The 18,228-nt window shown below is 44.6% G+C and overlaps 2 protein-coding genes across 2 annotated transcripts in view; both read right to left on the bottom strand.

Moving 5' to 3' along the window:
• Positions 1 to 7,293, bottom strand: part of Fbp2 (fructose-bisphosphatase 2) — a 28,647-nt gene extending 21,354 nt beyond the window's left edge. The window contains exons 1-2 of the mRNA XM_004656862.3: positions 7,124 to 7,293; positions 592 to 754 (exon numbers count right to left, since the gene is read on the bottom strand). Coding sequence (XP_004656919.2) covers positions 592 to 754; positions 7,124 to 7,293 — 333 coding nt within the window. The remainder of the gene's footprint in view (positions 1 to 591; positions 755 to 7,123) is intronic.
• A 4,997-nt stretch (positions 7,294 to 12,290) lies between these two features.
• Fbp1 (fructose-bisphosphatase 1) overlaps positions 12,291 to 18,228 on the bottom strand; it is a 31,503-nt gene continuing 25,565 nt past the window's right edge. The window contains exons 5-7 of the mRNA XM_004656861.2: positions 17,096 to 17,233; positions 15,855 to 15,974; positions 12,291 to 13,841 (exon numbers count right to left, since the gene is read on the bottom strand). Of these exons, the coding sequence (XP_004656918.1) occupies positions 13,650 to 13,841; positions 15,855 to 15,974; positions 17,096 to 17,233 (450 nt within the window). The 3' untranslated portion in view covers positions 12,291 to 13,649. The remainder of the gene's footprint in view (positions 13,842 to 15,854; positions 15,975 to 17,095; positions 17,234 to 18,228) is intronic.

The raw sequence follows: 18,228 nt of genomic DNA, 5'->3' as shown, positions 1-18,228 counted from the left end.
AACTGAGCATTGCTTAAACTTTTTAGCCAGCAGCAAACTTCTCTCTTTAATAAGCTCTGTGAATGAAATAAGTATAAGCCTTCTCCATGGCCTGTACTGCAGGATTCATTTCTAGATTGATCTAGTGACAGGCATGGATATTTTTCCCTCAAGCCATCCGCTAACCTCCCCAAAGCATAACCCTGAGGACAAGAAATAGTATTAGAGGGAGAAAGAAATAGTATTGGAAGAAATAAGAAGTTATTGTATAGTTCTTCCTCCCCGCCCCCCCACCACACACACACACAAAGAAAACTTTCCAATAGCAAATTCCCCTTTTTCAATTAGACTCTACAAATCCAGGCTGAAAACATGCCCAGGTCGTTTTCTTACATATTGGATAACACCCATTGACCAAGTCACTACACAGCATAAGATTTATAACTAAACAAACAACAACAACAACAAAAAAAAAAAAAAAACAGTTCCCAGAAAACAGGTGTTAAGAAATAGAAGAAAATTTCCCGAAAAAGGAAAAGTACGACAACTAAATATTGCAGCCCAGTAGCACCTTCCACTGGCAAGACACTTCAGCCCACTCAGAGACAACACCTGCTTCTCCTTGCCGGTGATAATGGCCTCTTTGTTCTCCTCGGAGACCAGGACACAGGTGCTGTAAGAGGACTGAAGCATGTTGATCACCAGGGAGTTGGACAACACATCCAGTTTCTTCACCTCATCTCCTGTCACATTCACACTTCCTGCAATTCCATACCTAGGAAAACAAAGGTTGAATTAAGTCTCCAAGAGCACCTAAACTCCAGTGCAGGATGCCCAGAGCTCAAACACCAGCAGGGTGGGGCCCACATCCTCTCCCATGTCTTTGCCATCTCCATATTATAAACACATGTAGAATGAATTGTGCCTCTATTAAGAGGCGATGCCACAGTTTCCTTTATACCTTGGGGACATTGTCATAGGTTCTTGGTCTCCTAAAGAGATTAATCAAATTCAGTCTCACTGAAGTACAAAGCTATGCTTGATCCTGGAAGTTACAGAGGAAGGGAAAGTACCTAGAGCCGCACATGTCACAGTGACTGTTAGAAAACTTGGGGTCACTTTAAGAGCCATCTGCTGCCTGCTGTCCCAGCTGAGGCAACCTTGAATTATAACTTTACTTTTATGGCTATATGCTTCCTTCTTTAAGCCCAACCCTTACCCCTGCTGCAGCAGAGTCAGCCACTGTTATAAGAGACATGCTGGGCTGGAGAGATGGCTTAGTGGTTAAGCGCTTGCCTGTGAAGCCTAAGGACCCCGGTTCGAGGCTCGGTTCCCCAGGTCCCACGTTAGCCAGATGCACAAGGGAGCGCACGTGTCTGGAGTTCGTTTGCAGAGGCTGGAAGCCCTGGCATGCCCATTCTCTCTCTTCCTCTATCTGTCTTTCTCTCTGTGTCTGTCGCTCTCAAATAAATAAATAAATAAATTTAAAAAAAAAAAAAAAGAGACATGCTAAGTCACCTTGGTCTTACCAAGTGGCTCCTAGCACATAGGCTGAGTCAAGAAGTAAATAGATATTGTCCTTTCCCCCTGAAGAATTATTAAAAAAAAATTTTTTTAAGCTCCCTTTGATTTTTTGAAGCTGAAGCTCCCTCTGGCTCCAATAATCCACCACCTAAGGGTTTTCTACTGACCTGGCCTTTCAGTCATTCTTTCCTTTATTACTTTTACACCGTAAACACACCGAAGAGTAAAGGATTGTAACCTTCTGACTCTGCACTTTAAGCTTCAACTTCAGAAACCTCGATAGAGGCTTGTGTGTAGAGCCTTAATATCTCCTGCTCTTACTTCTACCCTTCAGGATGTCCCAACACACTCCTATAGTCCTCATCTCACCCAGAGGCAAGGTCACAGTACCACACACATGTCTGTCAGTGACAGTGGCCTCAGAACATGAAGGTCCCTCCTCCTGCCCCCTCAATGCCCTTCAGCCAGTTTCAGCTTCAGATCCCTGGTCATCTGACAACTGGCCTTGCTGACACCACCTGAGATATGCCCCCCACCCCACCAAGAAACATGGCTGTCACCCCACTCCAGCCTTGATTCAAACAACATGTCTTTTTTTTTAATTCTTATTTATTTACTTGAGAGGGACAGAGAAAGAGGCAGAGAGAGAGAATGAGAGGTCCAGGGCCTCCAGCCACTGCAAACTCCAGATGCGTGTGCCCCCTTGTGCATCTGGCTAACGTGGGTCCTGGGAAATCAAGCTTCGAACTGGGGTCCTTAGGCTTCATAGGCAAGCGCTTAACCAATAAGTCATCTCTCCAGCCCTCAAGCAACATTTCTTAGTGAGGCTTTACAGAGCCACCTTTCTTTCTGTTTTGTTTTGTTTTGTTTTTCAGGGTAGGGTCTCACTCTAGCCCAGGCTGACCTGGACTCGTAGGTAGTCTCAAGGTGGCCTTGAACTCACAGTGATTCTCCTACCTCTGCCTCGCAAGTGCTGGGATTAAAGGTATGAGCCCCCACGCCTGCCTTAGAGCCACCTTTCTGAAACAACAATTCCCAGTACTCAACATCTCTCTTGATTCCTGGCCACTATGTAGCATCTCTTTGGGAGGGACATCTTTCTGCTTGTATGGGTGCTGGGCTCTCAGTCACTCTACCTTCCACCCTTGCGGTAAGGATCAGGAACATACACAGTCTGGACCACTTGACTCCTGCCAGCCACAAACGTCCTGTTACCTCCAGCCCCGGGCAGACACTCTTCCCACCTCTGCTCCTGGGATTCCTGCCACACAGTGCCTGCTGCTGACCCTCCTAACCTACCCAGGAAGAATCCTGTTCCTCCAGCATGTCCCTATTGCCTATTGGGCCCATCTCTGTGATTCCTTCTGTGGTGGCTCACAGTCTATTCATAGAAGCCTTCCTTGGGCATTATCTGCCCGCTGAGGACAAGAACCATGTCCTGCTGTCTGAATTTTCACAATGCCTGTATGTCCATGTTCAATGTCGGATTGTTATGTCTCAAATTAAGGATGGCAAAAGAGTCATTTACCTTCTGCTCTTTGTTTTGGTGTCATTTACTTGTTTTACAAAAAAAAACTTCAGGTTGTGCTGTTGGCCAGAGTTCAGGATTGTTGATCTACTCTAACCTGTAGACAAACAACATCCCCTCCTCCCAGACTGACAACCTCCCCTCTCAGCCAAACTCCAACCAGCATTTGATGGCTAATGCAATGAGCCTGCTGCCTTGGGAAACATCACAGTTAAGATGGCTTCAAAGACTGTACAGCCTGTTGCAAGACTAAGGCATACAAGCAAACAATGGAAACCACAAAAGTCAGTTTGCATCAGCTTTTAAAGGAACTACAAGCCTCAAGTGTAATATGGAATATTGAGGCAGCTGCTCATGAGGAAGGAACACCCGGCCTGTGTGGACGGAGCTGAGAAAGAGACCCCATCTGGGGTACTGTAAGCGTACTGACACCATCACTGAACCTTCCAGCCACCTACACCTGACCTCCATACCCTCCCTTCATGGCCTGGCAACTCCCCTCCTTCCAGAAAAGGTGGAAACCCACAGTGAGAAGTAATGTTCCCAACAACTGCTTCAAGTTAAAGCATGCCTGTTACAGTGCTTTCCCACCCGTGGTGCAGTATCTTCCCACCTTTTAGCAAGTATTCAAGCTCCATGATAACTTCTAAATGAATGTTCCCAATGGAGTGGAATATGCATGAAGGGATTTCCAGAGGCCATTATTCTAGCATTCTCTTTTTGTGATGTTTTTCCGTGCTGAGGACCGAACCCAGGGCTTTGAGCTTGCTAGGCTTAGCATTCTCTTATTTGCACAGTAAGGAGAGGTGGGGGGGGGGAGGGGAAGGGGTATCTCTAGTAACTTTTAAATTGTATTTATCCCAGAAACGTCCTTCCAAAGAAAAGCAAAGGAATGAGGGACTCGAGGTTCCATGAGTGGGACAGTGGCAGGAAGATATGACAGCTCCTGTCTCACAGGCAGAAGAAGCATAGCTGCTCAAAAAGAGGATAAGCTTTTCACTCCTCTGAAGCAGTTCCAGGGACCCAGGAGCCCTCTGGCACCTTGTTTCCAGGGCTGCTCCTGCCACCTAGTGGTCAGTTGCTGTTAAGCCAGCCCGCTCATTTTCCCCGCAGGTCCGGGCGTGGAACCCTGGTAGTTGATAATGGAGTACTTCCTGAGTACTTATTTTAGGACTGCTACTATGGGAAGCATCATCACATAGACTTACAACAAGCCTGCGGGAGAGGGGTGATTAGTATGAGATCCTTGCCCATGATCTCATGTGTAGCAGGTAAAGCCAAGTTAAGCAAAGTGCCCTAATTATCCAGTTCTTAAGACTTCTGCCTTCAGCATGACACTCCGCTTCCACAGAGAAAGGATTCTTCAGAAGATAAACAAGAACGCTACCAAGGCCCTTACTGTGGGGTTGGTGGATACCTTGACATGTTACTTACTGAGTAAACCACCCCAATTACAGTGGGGTGGAATACAGGAAGAGACAAAGGTGCTAACCAATGTATGTGTCCATAACCAAGCAGAAGCAGGACAGGAACACATACCTGTATCTCACATTCAGGAAGGCCCTTACAGGCACAGTTAGGGCATGCTTGCCAATGAGGGAATAATAATTACAGCAATCTACAAAACCTGTAACTCCCAGTACCAGCATGTGGCTATCATCTACAATGAGCTTTTGATCAGAGAGACCTACAAGGTTTGCTAAAAGACAGATTTCTGTCCGAGTACTTGATGACCCACCAAAGGTTAGTGGTAAGACCCTACTGCTGAAGACACCATATGCAGTTGACACATAAAATGAAATGCCATGGCTGGAAGCTGGAAGAGAATCAGCCCCCAGACAGCAAGTCTAGTGCCAGAAGGTGCTACATGGGCGACTGGGGGAAAATGACCAATATCTGTCCAAGCAACTCATGGTTTAACTTACTTAGCAGCAAATAACCTGTTGTGATGCTCACACAAGTGCAATAGTGGTGCACAGCCATGGTGGGAAACCAACTACTCTTGATTCAGCTAACTGATCCCCTCAGTAGTATGGGACTCATAGCTGGAGCTGGGAAACAAGTCAGAACCATATCCAAACATAAGCCTGCTCTCCATTATCAAGCTATCACCAATCGTGGGCTACAAGAGGGTCTACACCTGTTAAATTCTCTATAAAAAAAAAAGTAAGGGTTATCTCATTTGTCTGGTGCTAACTTACTCTCCGTTGGAGAATCTGCTTCTGTTTTTCATATAGATGTAGATCCTAAGGAGATAGCCACCCCATCATACCTCAAAAGTGCCCTGGTTGAAACTAAGAATAATTGAAACCAGCAAGAGTGCTGTTTTCTTGGTGAACCGGGTACCAGCACAAGGGGGAAGGAGATCAACACAGAGAAAAATCAACTCCTACCAAATCAGAGACCCAGAGGCCCCCAACACCTCATCACTGAAGCACACCAAAAATGAACCCAACATGGCTCAGGGAAATTTTGCGGAAGAGGGGGCGGAAAGATTGTCAGAGCCACATGTTGGGTCATGATATGCAGAGACATTTATCCTACCCATAACTGTGGGCTAACTCCAGAATGCATGACCCATATACCTCAACAAGGAGGAGCCAAGGGGAGGGGGTAGGTCATGGATGAGCCTAATAATGGAACCAAATTGACTGCATTCACTGAGTACAAAACTAATTAATAAAAAAATTACAAAAAAAAAACAGCAAAGCATCTTTAATTTGGGTCTTATTACTGGATCTTAAACCTTTATGTACATAAATACTGTAAGGATGTCATAACAATTGCATTTGTAACCATAATCATTTTTTTCTATTGAAAGTACCATACAGTTAAGAATAAATATTTTAAATTGTTGAAAGTTGTTGTGTCTTCATTTTGGGGTTCCCTGACCAAAAATATGGATCCTTTAAACTTATAAAAGGACTTTGTTTGCTATCAAGAAAGAGGAATCCCAAAGGAAGGTGATCTCCTATCATAGTGGATTTAAACTGGACTTCTGGCAAGGACCATCGTCAGCTGTGACATGAACTTGGCCTCATTCTGTACTTGGAAATGAGAAGCAAGTGAGAGCCCAGCACGTCCCAGGTTCCTCAGCAACAAGTTTACAATGAAGAAATGTTAATGAAAATAGCATGCAAAGACTCTTTTATATGTCTGTTCTTTTGTGTTTGTGTCTTGTGTGTTTGAATGTTCACATGTATGTGGATACATGTGCATGGAGGTCAGAGGTTGGTCCTGGTTTCACTAGGGAATCCTCTGTCTCCATCTCCTCACCACTAGGCCACCATGCTAACATGTCACTTACATGGGGACTGGGAGACACAAACTCTGGTACTCATGCTCTCATAGCAAGCACTTTATCCACTGAGCCATCTCTCAGAAGTGAGAACAGGACCCTGTAAATGATTTCTAGCCCCTGACCTACTGGCTAAAGTCCTAACAAACTTGCAGAGTTGGGCAAAGAACATCAAAAGGCATTTCAAGATTCCAGTAAGAATCTGTCTATGGGGCTAGAGTTACATCTTAGTGGATAAGTCGCTTGCCTGCGAAGCCAGGTTTGATTCTCCAGGACCCACGCAAGCCCGGTACACAAGGTGGTGCACGCGTCTGGAGTTCATTTGCAGTGGCTGAAGGCCCTGGCGCACCCATGCTCACTCTGTGTGTGTGTGTGTGTGTGTGTGTGTGTGTGTGTGTGTGTGTGTTTTCCTCTCTCTCCCCCTCTTAATCTCTCTCAAATAAATAATAAATAAATAAATAAATAAAATTAAAAGAATCTGTCTGTGAAAATACAAGTCATGCAATTTCAGCCTATATTTTCATGCAACAAGCATTGTGCTTATCATCACAGCTTAGTGGTAATGAAGAAGTTTCATTTTTCTCCATCTCATGTCTCAAAGTATGCTTTTCATTTAACATAATCAGAGGCTCCTTTCTTAAAACATGTGTCAGGAAACTGAAAATGCAACTTCCTCCAGGACACTGAAGGCAAATAAACTTTGGACCCAGACTCTAGCCCAAGCAACCACTCCCGCACCTTGGCCTGCAGCTCGGTGCGCCTGCGCAGATGTGCACACGCGCTTCAGCACTTACAGGTTGGCCAGGCCGGCCTTGCGCACAGCCGAGGAGATGGCTTTGATGGCCGTCAGCATGGAATTCAGCAACTGGGTGAGCTCCCCAGTTCCCTTGGCCTGTCGCCCTTTTTCCATGACGTAACGGGTGAGGGTGAGCATGTCCGTTTCGAAGGGGCTTCTGTCACCCATTGTGGCCCGTAAGGCTGTTCAAACCCCTCCTGTCACCCTGCAGGAATCTTTGCTGGTCTCGCAGAGGTGGCTGCACAGTGTGCAAGCTGATGTCAACCCTGTGCTGGCGGTGCCAGGACCTTTAAGGGAAAGGGTTCCGACCCACGTGACTGAAATAGCTGGGCGAGCCTTCAAGGAAATCTCTCTGGTCTTGCTGACCTTGGCAGCTGCCAAGTGCCACCTGCAAGCTGCAAATAGCACAGGCTACCAGGAGCACAGCCCTCCATTTCTCTTCCTGAGCCTCTCCCAATAGCCAGTGTTCAGTAACAGGTGACAGATGAGTAATCAGCTGATAAGCATGACCCACATAATCCCCCCTTGGGTCTCGAAAGGATTCTTCATATAGAGCTGCTGCAGAAGCTTCAAGGCTCCGTGGTTGTAAGTCTCTGGTGGCAGATTGGCAGATACCTTATCTAGGGCACAGGTCACATAACAAATTCATGGTAATCCCAGGAGCTCTGTAGCCTGATGTTTCCAAAAGGCATGGGTGACTGGATGGATATTCATAGTAGATATCCAAATATGAAAGGAAAAATCGCATTCTTAGCATGGTGTCTACCATCAGGCTTATTTTATGAGCCTCTCTGAATCTGCATTTTTATTTAACAAAGAGTATTTGAGGGCTGGAGAGATGACTTAGTGATTAAGATGCTTGCCTGTGAAACCAAAGGACCCAGATTTGATTCCCTAGCACCCACATAAGCCAGATGCACAAGGTGGCACATGTGTCTGGAGTTTGTTTGCAGCAACTGAAGGCCCTGGCATGCCCATTCTCTCTGTGTCTGTCTCTCTGTCTCTAAACAAATGAAATAAAGTAAAATAAAAAGATTTTTAAAAAGAGTACTGGATTGTTAAAAAAGGAAACACTAAAAAGTATATGAAGAAAAAGTGACTTCTTACCACCAGTCCCCTTCCTAGAAATAACAGCCCCCAGAGCTGTGGTGGTCTGCATGAGCTGGTCCAGTCACTTTCCTTGGTTGCTGACAGACCTGTCTCAGAATCCCAGCCTACTTATCTGCTAGTTGGACAACTTGAGAAAGTTATTAAACCCATTGAAACCTCAGTCTCTTCATAAATGTGCATAACAATAAAAAAGGCTCTTTATAAAATGAGTGCAAAGGTTAAATATCATACAGGCCTAGTACCAGGGAATTGTTCAATATTTTAGAAATCTGTATATTTATATTCGTCCAGCTTTTCTGTGTCCCTATAACTGATATGCATGCATACAAATGATGTGAAATCTAATGGTATATGCCTACAATCAGAGCAACTGGGGAAGCTGAGTCAGGGAAACTCAAATTCAAGGCCAGCCTGGGCTACAAAGTAAGATCCTGTCTCAAATAAATAAAATAAAATAAATAACACAAATTTTTACATTGCCCTTTAATTTTATTTTTTTAATATATTTTATTTATTTATTTGAGAGAAAGAAGAAGAAGGAGAGAAAGAATAGGTGCGCCAGGGCCTCCAGCCACTGCAAATTAGCTCCATATGTGTGTGCCCCCTTGTGCATCTGGCTTACGTGGGGCCTAGAGAGTTGAACTGGGATCCTTTGGCTTTGCAGGCAAGTGCCTTAACTGTTAAGCCATCTTTCCAGCCCCAATTTGATATTTTTCTTCTTGATACCTACTTCAATTAGAATGGGTTTAGCTATAAGTAATATAAAACTTGGAACAATTTGTGCATGCATTTATTTTCAGTTTTCTCTTGTGCCATGAATTTCCTAGGCAGTGGCTGTGGCATTCTTTCAGATATTCAAATGTCCTACTCTGTCCCTTCTCTTTCATCTTGGATCTACTGGGTTTTTCCCTCACCCCATGCTTGTCATCTGGGGCACACAAAGTAGCCACTCCAGCTCTGAATGTCCAGCCCACTTTGAAGAACCAAAGAGGAAAGGACAGCTTCGTCCACATCAGTTCTGTTGTCTAGGGAAAGAAAACTGCCTGGGACCCTGTCTCCTCAGTAAGTTGGCTTACTCGAACTGGCTGCACTGTGTCATGTGCTGATCCTTTGCTGTGGGAAGTGGGCGCTGGCAGCGGTTCTGCCACTGAATGTCTGCTGCAGCAAAACAGCCTGGGAACGCATCCAAGTCAGTAAATAGCAACTTACTAAATTCCAGAGTTGAGACACTCAAACAACTTGGGAGAGGTTTGCTCTTCAGACAGTGCTACAGCAGATTCTCATATGCTTGAACATGTTCTCAGTAAGTGCAGCCCCGAAGGAGGACTGTCAGTGTCAGACATTGTAATTCTAGTATCACTAAGAGGAAATCCAGAAACTTGTCTCCTGAGATGCTCTGGGAATTGGAAAGACTATGCCAAGGAACTTTCTTTGACCATTACCTGTCATGTCACCAATAACAAGTAATTAAATTTTGCCTTTCATATGGGGAGACCAGCAATGTTGGCTTAGATATAACTCTAGAAAGAGCAGCGGCTGCACTTTTGGAATCCTGAGACAATAAACAATTGGCTAAATGGAGACAGAAGCCTCAGTCTGACATTGTCATTAGAGGAAGAAGGTTTCCCAGGTGATAGTATAGAACAGTACTCACTCATATCTATCCTACAGAAATCAAATGTACATTCACACAAAAACCGATGCCTTAAGATTTACATCAGTGCCATATGTAATTGTTAGAAACTGCAAACACCCAAATGTGCCACAACTGTGAATGGGTAAACTGCCTGGTAGAGCTATGAAATGAAATATTATTCAGCAGGAAAAAGTAACAAGCTTTTGTTACATGAATTGCAGAGGCATTCTGCTGAGTAAAAGAAGTTAGCCTTGAAAGATTATAAAATACAATATTTTCAAAAAGACAAAAACAGGGTGGCCAAGAGCAACTCCATGATTGCCAAAGGGTAAGCAGGTGGGAAAGGACAAGAGAGACTTCTACATGATGAAATTTTGATCCAAAAATGGTCACTCACATCTGCATGTTGTAAGAAAATGCATAAACCCATTACATTTTTAAGTTGGTTTTCCTGTAGAACATAATACAAAAATCATGAATATTCTGCAAACCTCACTGGATATAGTGAAAAAATAGAAATTTTTATGTAAATATCCCTATGTTTATTCTGATTGCATGTAGTGAACTGTAAGGTTAGTAATGGAATGCCAGTTAACTTTATTTTGTTCTTCCTAAGATAGCCCTCCTACAGTGTATGAAGTTGTTTCTCATTGAGGCTTACAATGGCATTCACCTAACAATTTCAGCAAGAGTTACTTTTCATTTGTTTTGGGCCATTCAGATAGTTTTTTATTGTGTTTTTTAGCTGTTCACAACAGGCTGGTATTGAGACTGACAACTCAACCAGCCAATGTTTCAGTGCAGGCAGCTGAACACTCCATGATGTCAAGAGTGAGAAGTCTAGTGATTTTCAGGAGACAGAAGTATTGGCTAGTGTCACTTATAACCAATCAACTACTACCCTATTAAGGGACACAAAGAGGGTCTGCTTTTTACTACCATCTAGCCCTGCTGACATGTCTCTTCACAGCTACATTAAATGTTAGAAGCTCAAGTTACCTGCATGGCCTGAAATTACAACTTCTGACCTTTCAGCAAATGCCAAAGTTCTTTCAGGATATACAACAGAGCCAAAATTTACAGAGCAGCCATGGGATGGCCTGGAGAAAGGTTGGCATCTCCCTCACAGTATTTCGGGAACACTAAAGCCGCAGTGAGCACAAAGCTCGTGATGGCCTTACGGAGTTTGGGAAAGATGCCTGCATTGGAGTGGACCAAGGCCAGTGAACCTTCTGGACAACGCTGTGGAGGTTCTGGGAAGGATCCTTTGGAACCTCTTCCAGCTTCTGGCAGCATCCCTCGGCTGCCATGACTTGTGACATTACTCTCTGCCTCCATCTTCGCATTGCCTGCTCCTCTGGGGCCTCTTACAAGGATATTTGTTGCATTTATACGCAGGAACTTGAGGACCATCTCATCTCAAAATCCTCAGTTATATCTGCCAAGACCTTTTCTCCCAGTAAGGTCACATTCACATATCCCAGAGGCTTGGATGTGGACATGTCTGCAGAAATCTTGAAATTATTCTCAATTCTAAACTGGGGGCCAGATCACAGCTACTCTGAGGGCATTGGGAAGGTATAGTGGTCAAAGAATCTTCTACGTCTGCCCTGGTGGGGAGTGTTCCACCAAATACCCAACAGAATAAAGGTAACCTGTGGTGGCAACACTGAGGCATTTACGGCTTCTTTACACTGGAAGGACCCTTTGACAGTTTTTGTCTAAGGACACGAGGTAGCAAGTACACTCTGGTGGAGAAGGCCTCCACTGATTTGCTCTCAGAAACAGGATTTCAGACTAAGGCCAAGTGGGATCTTAACTTGGAAGCTGAGAAGGGTTGCTATGAAATCTCTAAGAGCAAAACTGGGACCCCAATGGGAAAGGAGATGAATAGGGCTTCTGGACACTTCCCGCTAGTGCTGACTCTAGGGAAGTCAGCAGAAAGTATTTGGCAGCCTAGTGTGTGCGTAGTCGCATGCTTTCCTTTGTACAGAGGACAGTGTGTGACTAAGACTTAAAAAAAAAAAAAAAAAAGCTGGGTGTGGTGGCTGTGGTGCATGCCTTTAATCCCAGCACTTGGGAGGCAGAGGTAGGAGGATTGCTGAGAGTTTGAGGCCACCCTGAGACTACATAGTTAATTCCAGGTCAGCCTGGACCAGAGTGAGATGCTACTTCTAAACACCAAAAAAAAAAAAAAAAAAAACTCTCCCACTTTAGGTGGGACATTGTAGAGCTTGGCTTTGTGCATTTCAGTGGGTGTGATTACTGTCACCTTCACCTGTCCATCTAAGAAACTCCAAGGTCAAAAGCCAACTCAGACTCTAAGAATCATTAGAGAAAGTAACTGTTATTTTTTTCTTTGGACCATGTCTCTCGGAGTCAGAGCCAAACACAGAGAAAGATGTGGAAGAATCTAGAGTGGAATACAAATAAGGGTTTAATGGCGATGTTCCATCAGGTAAACCACCTGTCAATCAAGACACCACGCAGAACACACAGTCAGAAGCAGGGGGCAGGGATCTCTGTGCTCTTCTGCTTGCTTCATCATGGCGCTGGGGTGAGGATTGTTCTCCACATGAAGGGACATAGGTGGCACGGGGGCTGTGAATGTGCATATGCAGAGCGGTGCATGTGTATAAGGACACGCATGCACCTATGTTTACATGTGTGTTGAGGCCAAAGGAAGTCTTCAGGTGTCACTGTATACCTTTTTTGCAGACAGAGTCATTGGCCTGAAACCCATCAATTAGGCTAGACTTGATGATGAGAGAGCCACAGGGATCCACCTGTCTCTACCTCCCCAGCGCTGGGACTATAGGTATCCACCACCACACCTAGATATTTTTTTACATGAGTTCTGGGATCAAACTCAGTTCCTCATGCTTCATGGCAAACACTTTCCCAACTGAGCTGTCTCCTTGGCCCCGCATTAGGTGCCATACCCCAGAACTAACCAAGGTTATCTAAAGCATGGCCTATTTGTAAATGGAGCTTGGTGAGACATGTACATAAATTCTAGTTCCTTAACTTTTGTTCTTAGGGTCAGTCTTTTTCGTTGTGGGAACTAGATCCTAGGAACTATTAGGCTCTGTTATTCAAAAGACTGTGCTTCTATAGAAAAATCACCAGTGGTAGTAATGTAAACTTTCATCCATGACTCGGGTGGTGACAGCCATGTGAGAGAGGCTAAGATGCTACCACCTTTAACAGAGAGGCCCTGACTTCTAGAGAACCAAAAACACTCTTCTTCTAGTTGGCTCTGCACAGCTGGACCTGAATGGGATCACATGTAGGAGAGGTGATGTATTAACTCAGAATTCAGTGGCCAGGACACCTAGGCTCTTACACTAGCTCTGCTACTCATTGCCTGGAGACCATAGGCAGATTTTAACTCTCAGCTCTCTATTCATCACTGATAAAATAGATTATTCTCAATATTCAATGTAAAAATTGTTGTGAAGATTAATGAGTTGTCTTATACTGTATGTATTCCTTATTATTATGTGGCACAAAGCAATGAAGTTTTTTTTTTAAAAAAGGAAAAATATGTTTATTTCTCCTTCATCTACTCAAAGTAGATTTCTTGCTCACCAGCATTACCAAGACAGCATGTGGGTTAGACTGCCCTGGGCATTACCAAAGCACTGGACTGTGAAACTACGCACACCGTTATGTCTGCTGTTTAGAAATGCACACTGCAGTCAGAATGGGGTGGTGCCACACAAGACCAGCAGTCCAGATAAAAGACAATACCAGGGGCGAGGGCAAGGCCAGCTCTTCATTTGCCAGAGTGCTTCTTATAGATCTCCATGAATTCCTTCACATCATCAGGGGACCCCATGATGACTGGTGCCCTCTGGTGGATGTCAGTGGGAACGATGTCTAATATAGCTTCCTTCCCAGTGGTAGCCAGTCCTCCTGCCTTCTCCATCACGTAGGCCATTGGATTACATTCATACAATAGCCTCAGCTGGAAAACAAGAGACCAGGGTGCCAGAGGTGTTAACAGAGAGAGGAGACTTGTTCTATTACAAAACAGTGAAGAGTTGGCTGGAGTTTCCAAGATAACCTGATACTCTCCTCCTATGAGTTCCCAAAGTTCCCTCCTGCCCCAGTTTCCATCTGAAACAAAATGATTAGCCATTTGCTTGAATACAACCATTCATCAAGCCAGAGCCAGCCACAGATTACCTGATGCAAATGTGGGGCAGACCACCTGGATTTGGGACAGAATGACATTTTGGCAGTAAGGTGGTTCCCTTTCTTGAGAGCACAGAAAGTGGTCTTAGTGAGGGATTCTGTATGTGTTTTGGATGGAGCGCTGCCATTGGAAAAGCATTTTTAAAAACCCACAGTCGTGTCTGGCTGCAGACATCTGGTGAGCAGATCGGCTCCTCTGAACAGTGTAATATTGTGCATTCTTTTTGCAATCTTCCCAACACTCCAGGCTAGGGATTTCCTATGTCATACATGTAGGCATTTACTTTGAATATTAACTTCTTCATTGTGTGCATTTTCATGCAGACTGCCTACAGAGCAGACAGCCTTGTGCTGGCGTCTCCTGATTCTATTTCCATCTAGGGATCAGGGCCAGACTTGAAAAAAACTAAAGAAGAAGGAAAAGAAGGAAGCGTTTCCACATTTATATTAAAGAACAATTTTTTGAAGCATTAGAGGAAAAGTGCAGGAAAGCAGGCTAATCCTATACTTTGGGATTGTAATAGTAAGTCTGGTGCTGGAAGTGGAGAAGATTGCCTTCAGTGAACAGAAGTGAACACACTCCACAGAACTGAATGGATCCAAAATCCATCCGTTTCTGACATTTCAAGGGGATTGCTCCTCCTATTCTGTCACATAAAAAAGGAGGAGCAGGGGCAATAGCTCAGTAGATAAAGTGCTTACTGTGTAAGCATGAGGATCTGAGTTCAGATCCTCAGAGCCCATGTAAAATGTCCAGTGTGGTGACATACACCTGTAATGCCCGCACTGGGGAGGCAGGATGGGGATCCATGGCTACTTGTCTAGCTGAATCTATAAGCTCTAAGTTCAGTGAGAGACTTTGCCTAAAACAATAATGTGGAGGTTGACAAATAAGACATACAACATCAACTTATGGCCTCCACATGCACACTTACCCATTTGTATGTACACTCGGCACACATACCTGTGAACATGCATGCATATACACTCACCACACAAAAGAAGAAAAGAGAGAGGGAGGAAGGGAAGAAAGGAAGGATAAAGGAATGGAAGGGAAAGGAAAGAAGAAAAAAGAAAAGAAGAGAAGGGAAGGGAAAAGAGAAGAGAACAGAACAGAAAAGAAAAGAGAATAGAATAGAAAAGGAGAGAAAAAGGATACATATTTGGGAAGAAATGACACTGCCATCTGTGCAGAAGGAAAGGGTGTCACCTAACCAGCAAATGGAAGTACAGCCCACCCTACAGCTTGCTGGGAACAGGGCCAGCACTGGACTAGCAGTGAGTGGGTAAATTGCCTGAAAGCTCTGGGTTTCACCACAGACCCTTTCCTGCCCCCAGACAGCACTGCTTTCCAAGTAGCAAATGTCGAGTTCATTAGTTAGCTATATTTTGCACCTTTTGATCAGACCTCACCCTGAAATGTGTACTTGATTTGCTCTCTTGGTAATGAGACCAGACTATCTCATTTCACTCCATGGCTGGAACTCATACTGTCTGAGCCAACGCAAACCCCATACGCCCTGGAAGCTCCAAACACTCAGTCTCCTAACCATAACTCTATTAATCCTCTTTTTGCTGTGGCATTGAAAGGGCTCTCAAGGGAACATTTCTACCTTTAGTTGACATTGCCTGACTGCCTTGAGTCCAGAGAATGTGCCACAAACATTCTTAGCAACCACCTGGAGCACCCAATAACAGTAGAAACTTTCTTCCTAGTGAAGCAAAACCCTCCAGGCTGGAAATGAAACCCACTGCCTGGGTCACTTTCAGGGGATGTACATACCTTTCCATTGGGGCTTTTCTTGTTGGCAGGGTATAAGAAGATCCCTCCATACACCAGAGTGCGGTGAACATCAGCTACCATGGACCCCACGTACCGGGCACCATATGGAGCTGAGTTGTCCTAAAAAGGGAAGAACAACAATAATTAGGGCTGCAGGGATTTAAAGCATTCTCTTTGTGTTGCCGATGCTCATTGGATTCCATTGTCATTTATCAAGCACCTTACAAAGTGTACCATGCCAGGAAATAGGATAATTCTACTCCCAAGAATAAGAAATGAAGCAATGGAGACACACAGCCTTCGGTAACATCTCCCAAGAAGTTAATTCCTGGCAGAAGCTGCAAAGAGGGTGTGATGAGTGTGGCTATGGGGTTGGAGCAACCATCACAAAAACAAAAACCATGTCTTGCCGAGGGTTTGGCTAAGCTAAGGAGTTCAGCAGGCATGGAAGTGTCTATTGTTTTCTGGGAGAGGAGTCAGCATAAGCAAGGACTTAACAACATTGGGAGGGGACACGGGACCTGCTTGAGCACCTCTGAGCAGGGAGCAGACATGAGAAGGAGGAAATGTTGCAGGGCAGAAAGTCTGGGGCCAGCTCTCAGGATCCTGAGTGCTGTGCTAAGATGTGGACTTCAGAGAACAGCAGCAAAACCATGACAAAATTGGGTCTGCCTGCACAAAACAACAACAGCCTGCCTTTTCTTCCTTTGCATTCACTAACTTGGAGCCTCTTTATTGAGATGCCAAGTCGGACACTGTCTGTCTCGATACAACTGACAGGGAGCTATCATAGATGCAAGCCTGGATAGACAGCAGACACCACATGTCTGGGGTGGGTGAACCACATTTTTGCATTTCTAGGAAACAGGACTCTAGACATGGAATGTTTTAATGCCATGAAGTCATTTATCTGGTTGACTGCATTATCTTGACTTGTCTTTTTCTGCATGGTAAGACTAAAATAACACTCCTATTTTGACATCTCAGAGCAAGACTCCCTACCTCCAATACCTGTGAGAAAACTTAACCACAGGCTTAGCAGCTTCTACTTTTTGCTTCCAGGGTAAATCATGGATCAAGAGAGTTCCTCATAACTTATCCCAAATGAGGTCCAGAGTGCTTCTCAATACCAATATACCTTTTTTTTTTTTCCTACCAAGGCATATCCCTTTAACCCAGAGCTGCACTGAGGGCCTGATGTCTGGACACCGTGCCAGCCCCACCCCTGTCTACTCACTTACTGGTGGGAACTTCTTCCTCTGCACATACTCAGCAACTGCGGGGTCAAAGTCTTTGGCATAGCCTTCATTGAGGCTGTAGATGTTCCCTTTCTTCTTGATCTTCACATTCTTGTCCACCAAAATGAATTCACCAATAGCCTTTGAAACATGGAAGGAAAAGGTAGACAGATAACCAGAGATCTCACTCAGGCAAGACAGACAGTGAACTGGGTTGAACTGGAAGGTGCATAGCCTGTGGCCACACTTCATCTAGGGCACCTGTGATGGTGGTTAAAATTCTCCAGGACTTGGGAACAGGAAGAGGGGGGAGAATATAGTGAGAATTAATGAAAGGAAATGGGGTCAAGGTAGCAAGTGGATGATACAGAAGCCAATGGGGAAATATGGGGACTTGTGACTTTGTTTGTGAATGATTTCTATCACTAAATGAAGAAACCTCACAGAACCAGGAATAGTAGTAATGCCTATAATCTTAACACTAAGGAGGGTGAAGCAGGAGGATTATCCTGGCCTATATTGTGAGACTCTGTCAAAAAAGAAAAGAAAAGAAATCATGGCATGGTATAGTGGTGCACACCTTTAATCCCAGCACTTCGGAGGCAGAGGTGGTAGGATCACCAATAGTTTGAGGCCACCCTGAGACTACATAGTAAATTCCAGGTCAGCCTGGGCTAGAGTGAGACCCTACCTCAAAAACACAAAAACAAAATAATAATAATAAATAAAATAAAATAAATAAAAAATAGAAGGGAAGGACAGAGAAAGAAAAGGAACAAGAGACAAAAGCTCATTGAAAGGGCTGGGAGATGGCTCGGTGGTTAAGAATATAAGCATGCTTGCTGCTTAAGCATGAGGACATCTCAGTCCAGAGACTGTCAAGTTTGACTCCTCAGAACCCATGAAAACAGGCATGGCCATGCATGGCTGTAACCTCAGTGTTGGTGGAGGGTGCTTGCCAACAGGCAGCAGCCCTGGGTTGAGGGAGAGACCCCATCTCAAGGAAATAAATGCATGGATGAGCAATAAGAGAAGGACACCCAATGTTATGTTCTCCTCTGCCCTCTGTGCATGGAGCATGTGCAGCTGCACATACACATATACACCACGCATGCACACAGGCATGCATATGCACA

Source organism: Jaculus jaculus, chromosome 2, assembly GCF_020740685.1.
Source record: "Jaculus jaculus isolate mJacJac1 chromosome 2, mJacJac1.mat.Y.cur, whole genome shotgun sequence".
NCBI lineage: Eukaryota > Metazoa > Chordata > Mammalia > Rodentia > Dipodidae > Jaculus > Jaculus jaculus.
Note: the sequence above shows the minus strand (reverse complement) of the source record. Positions and strands in the feature narration are given on the sequence as shown.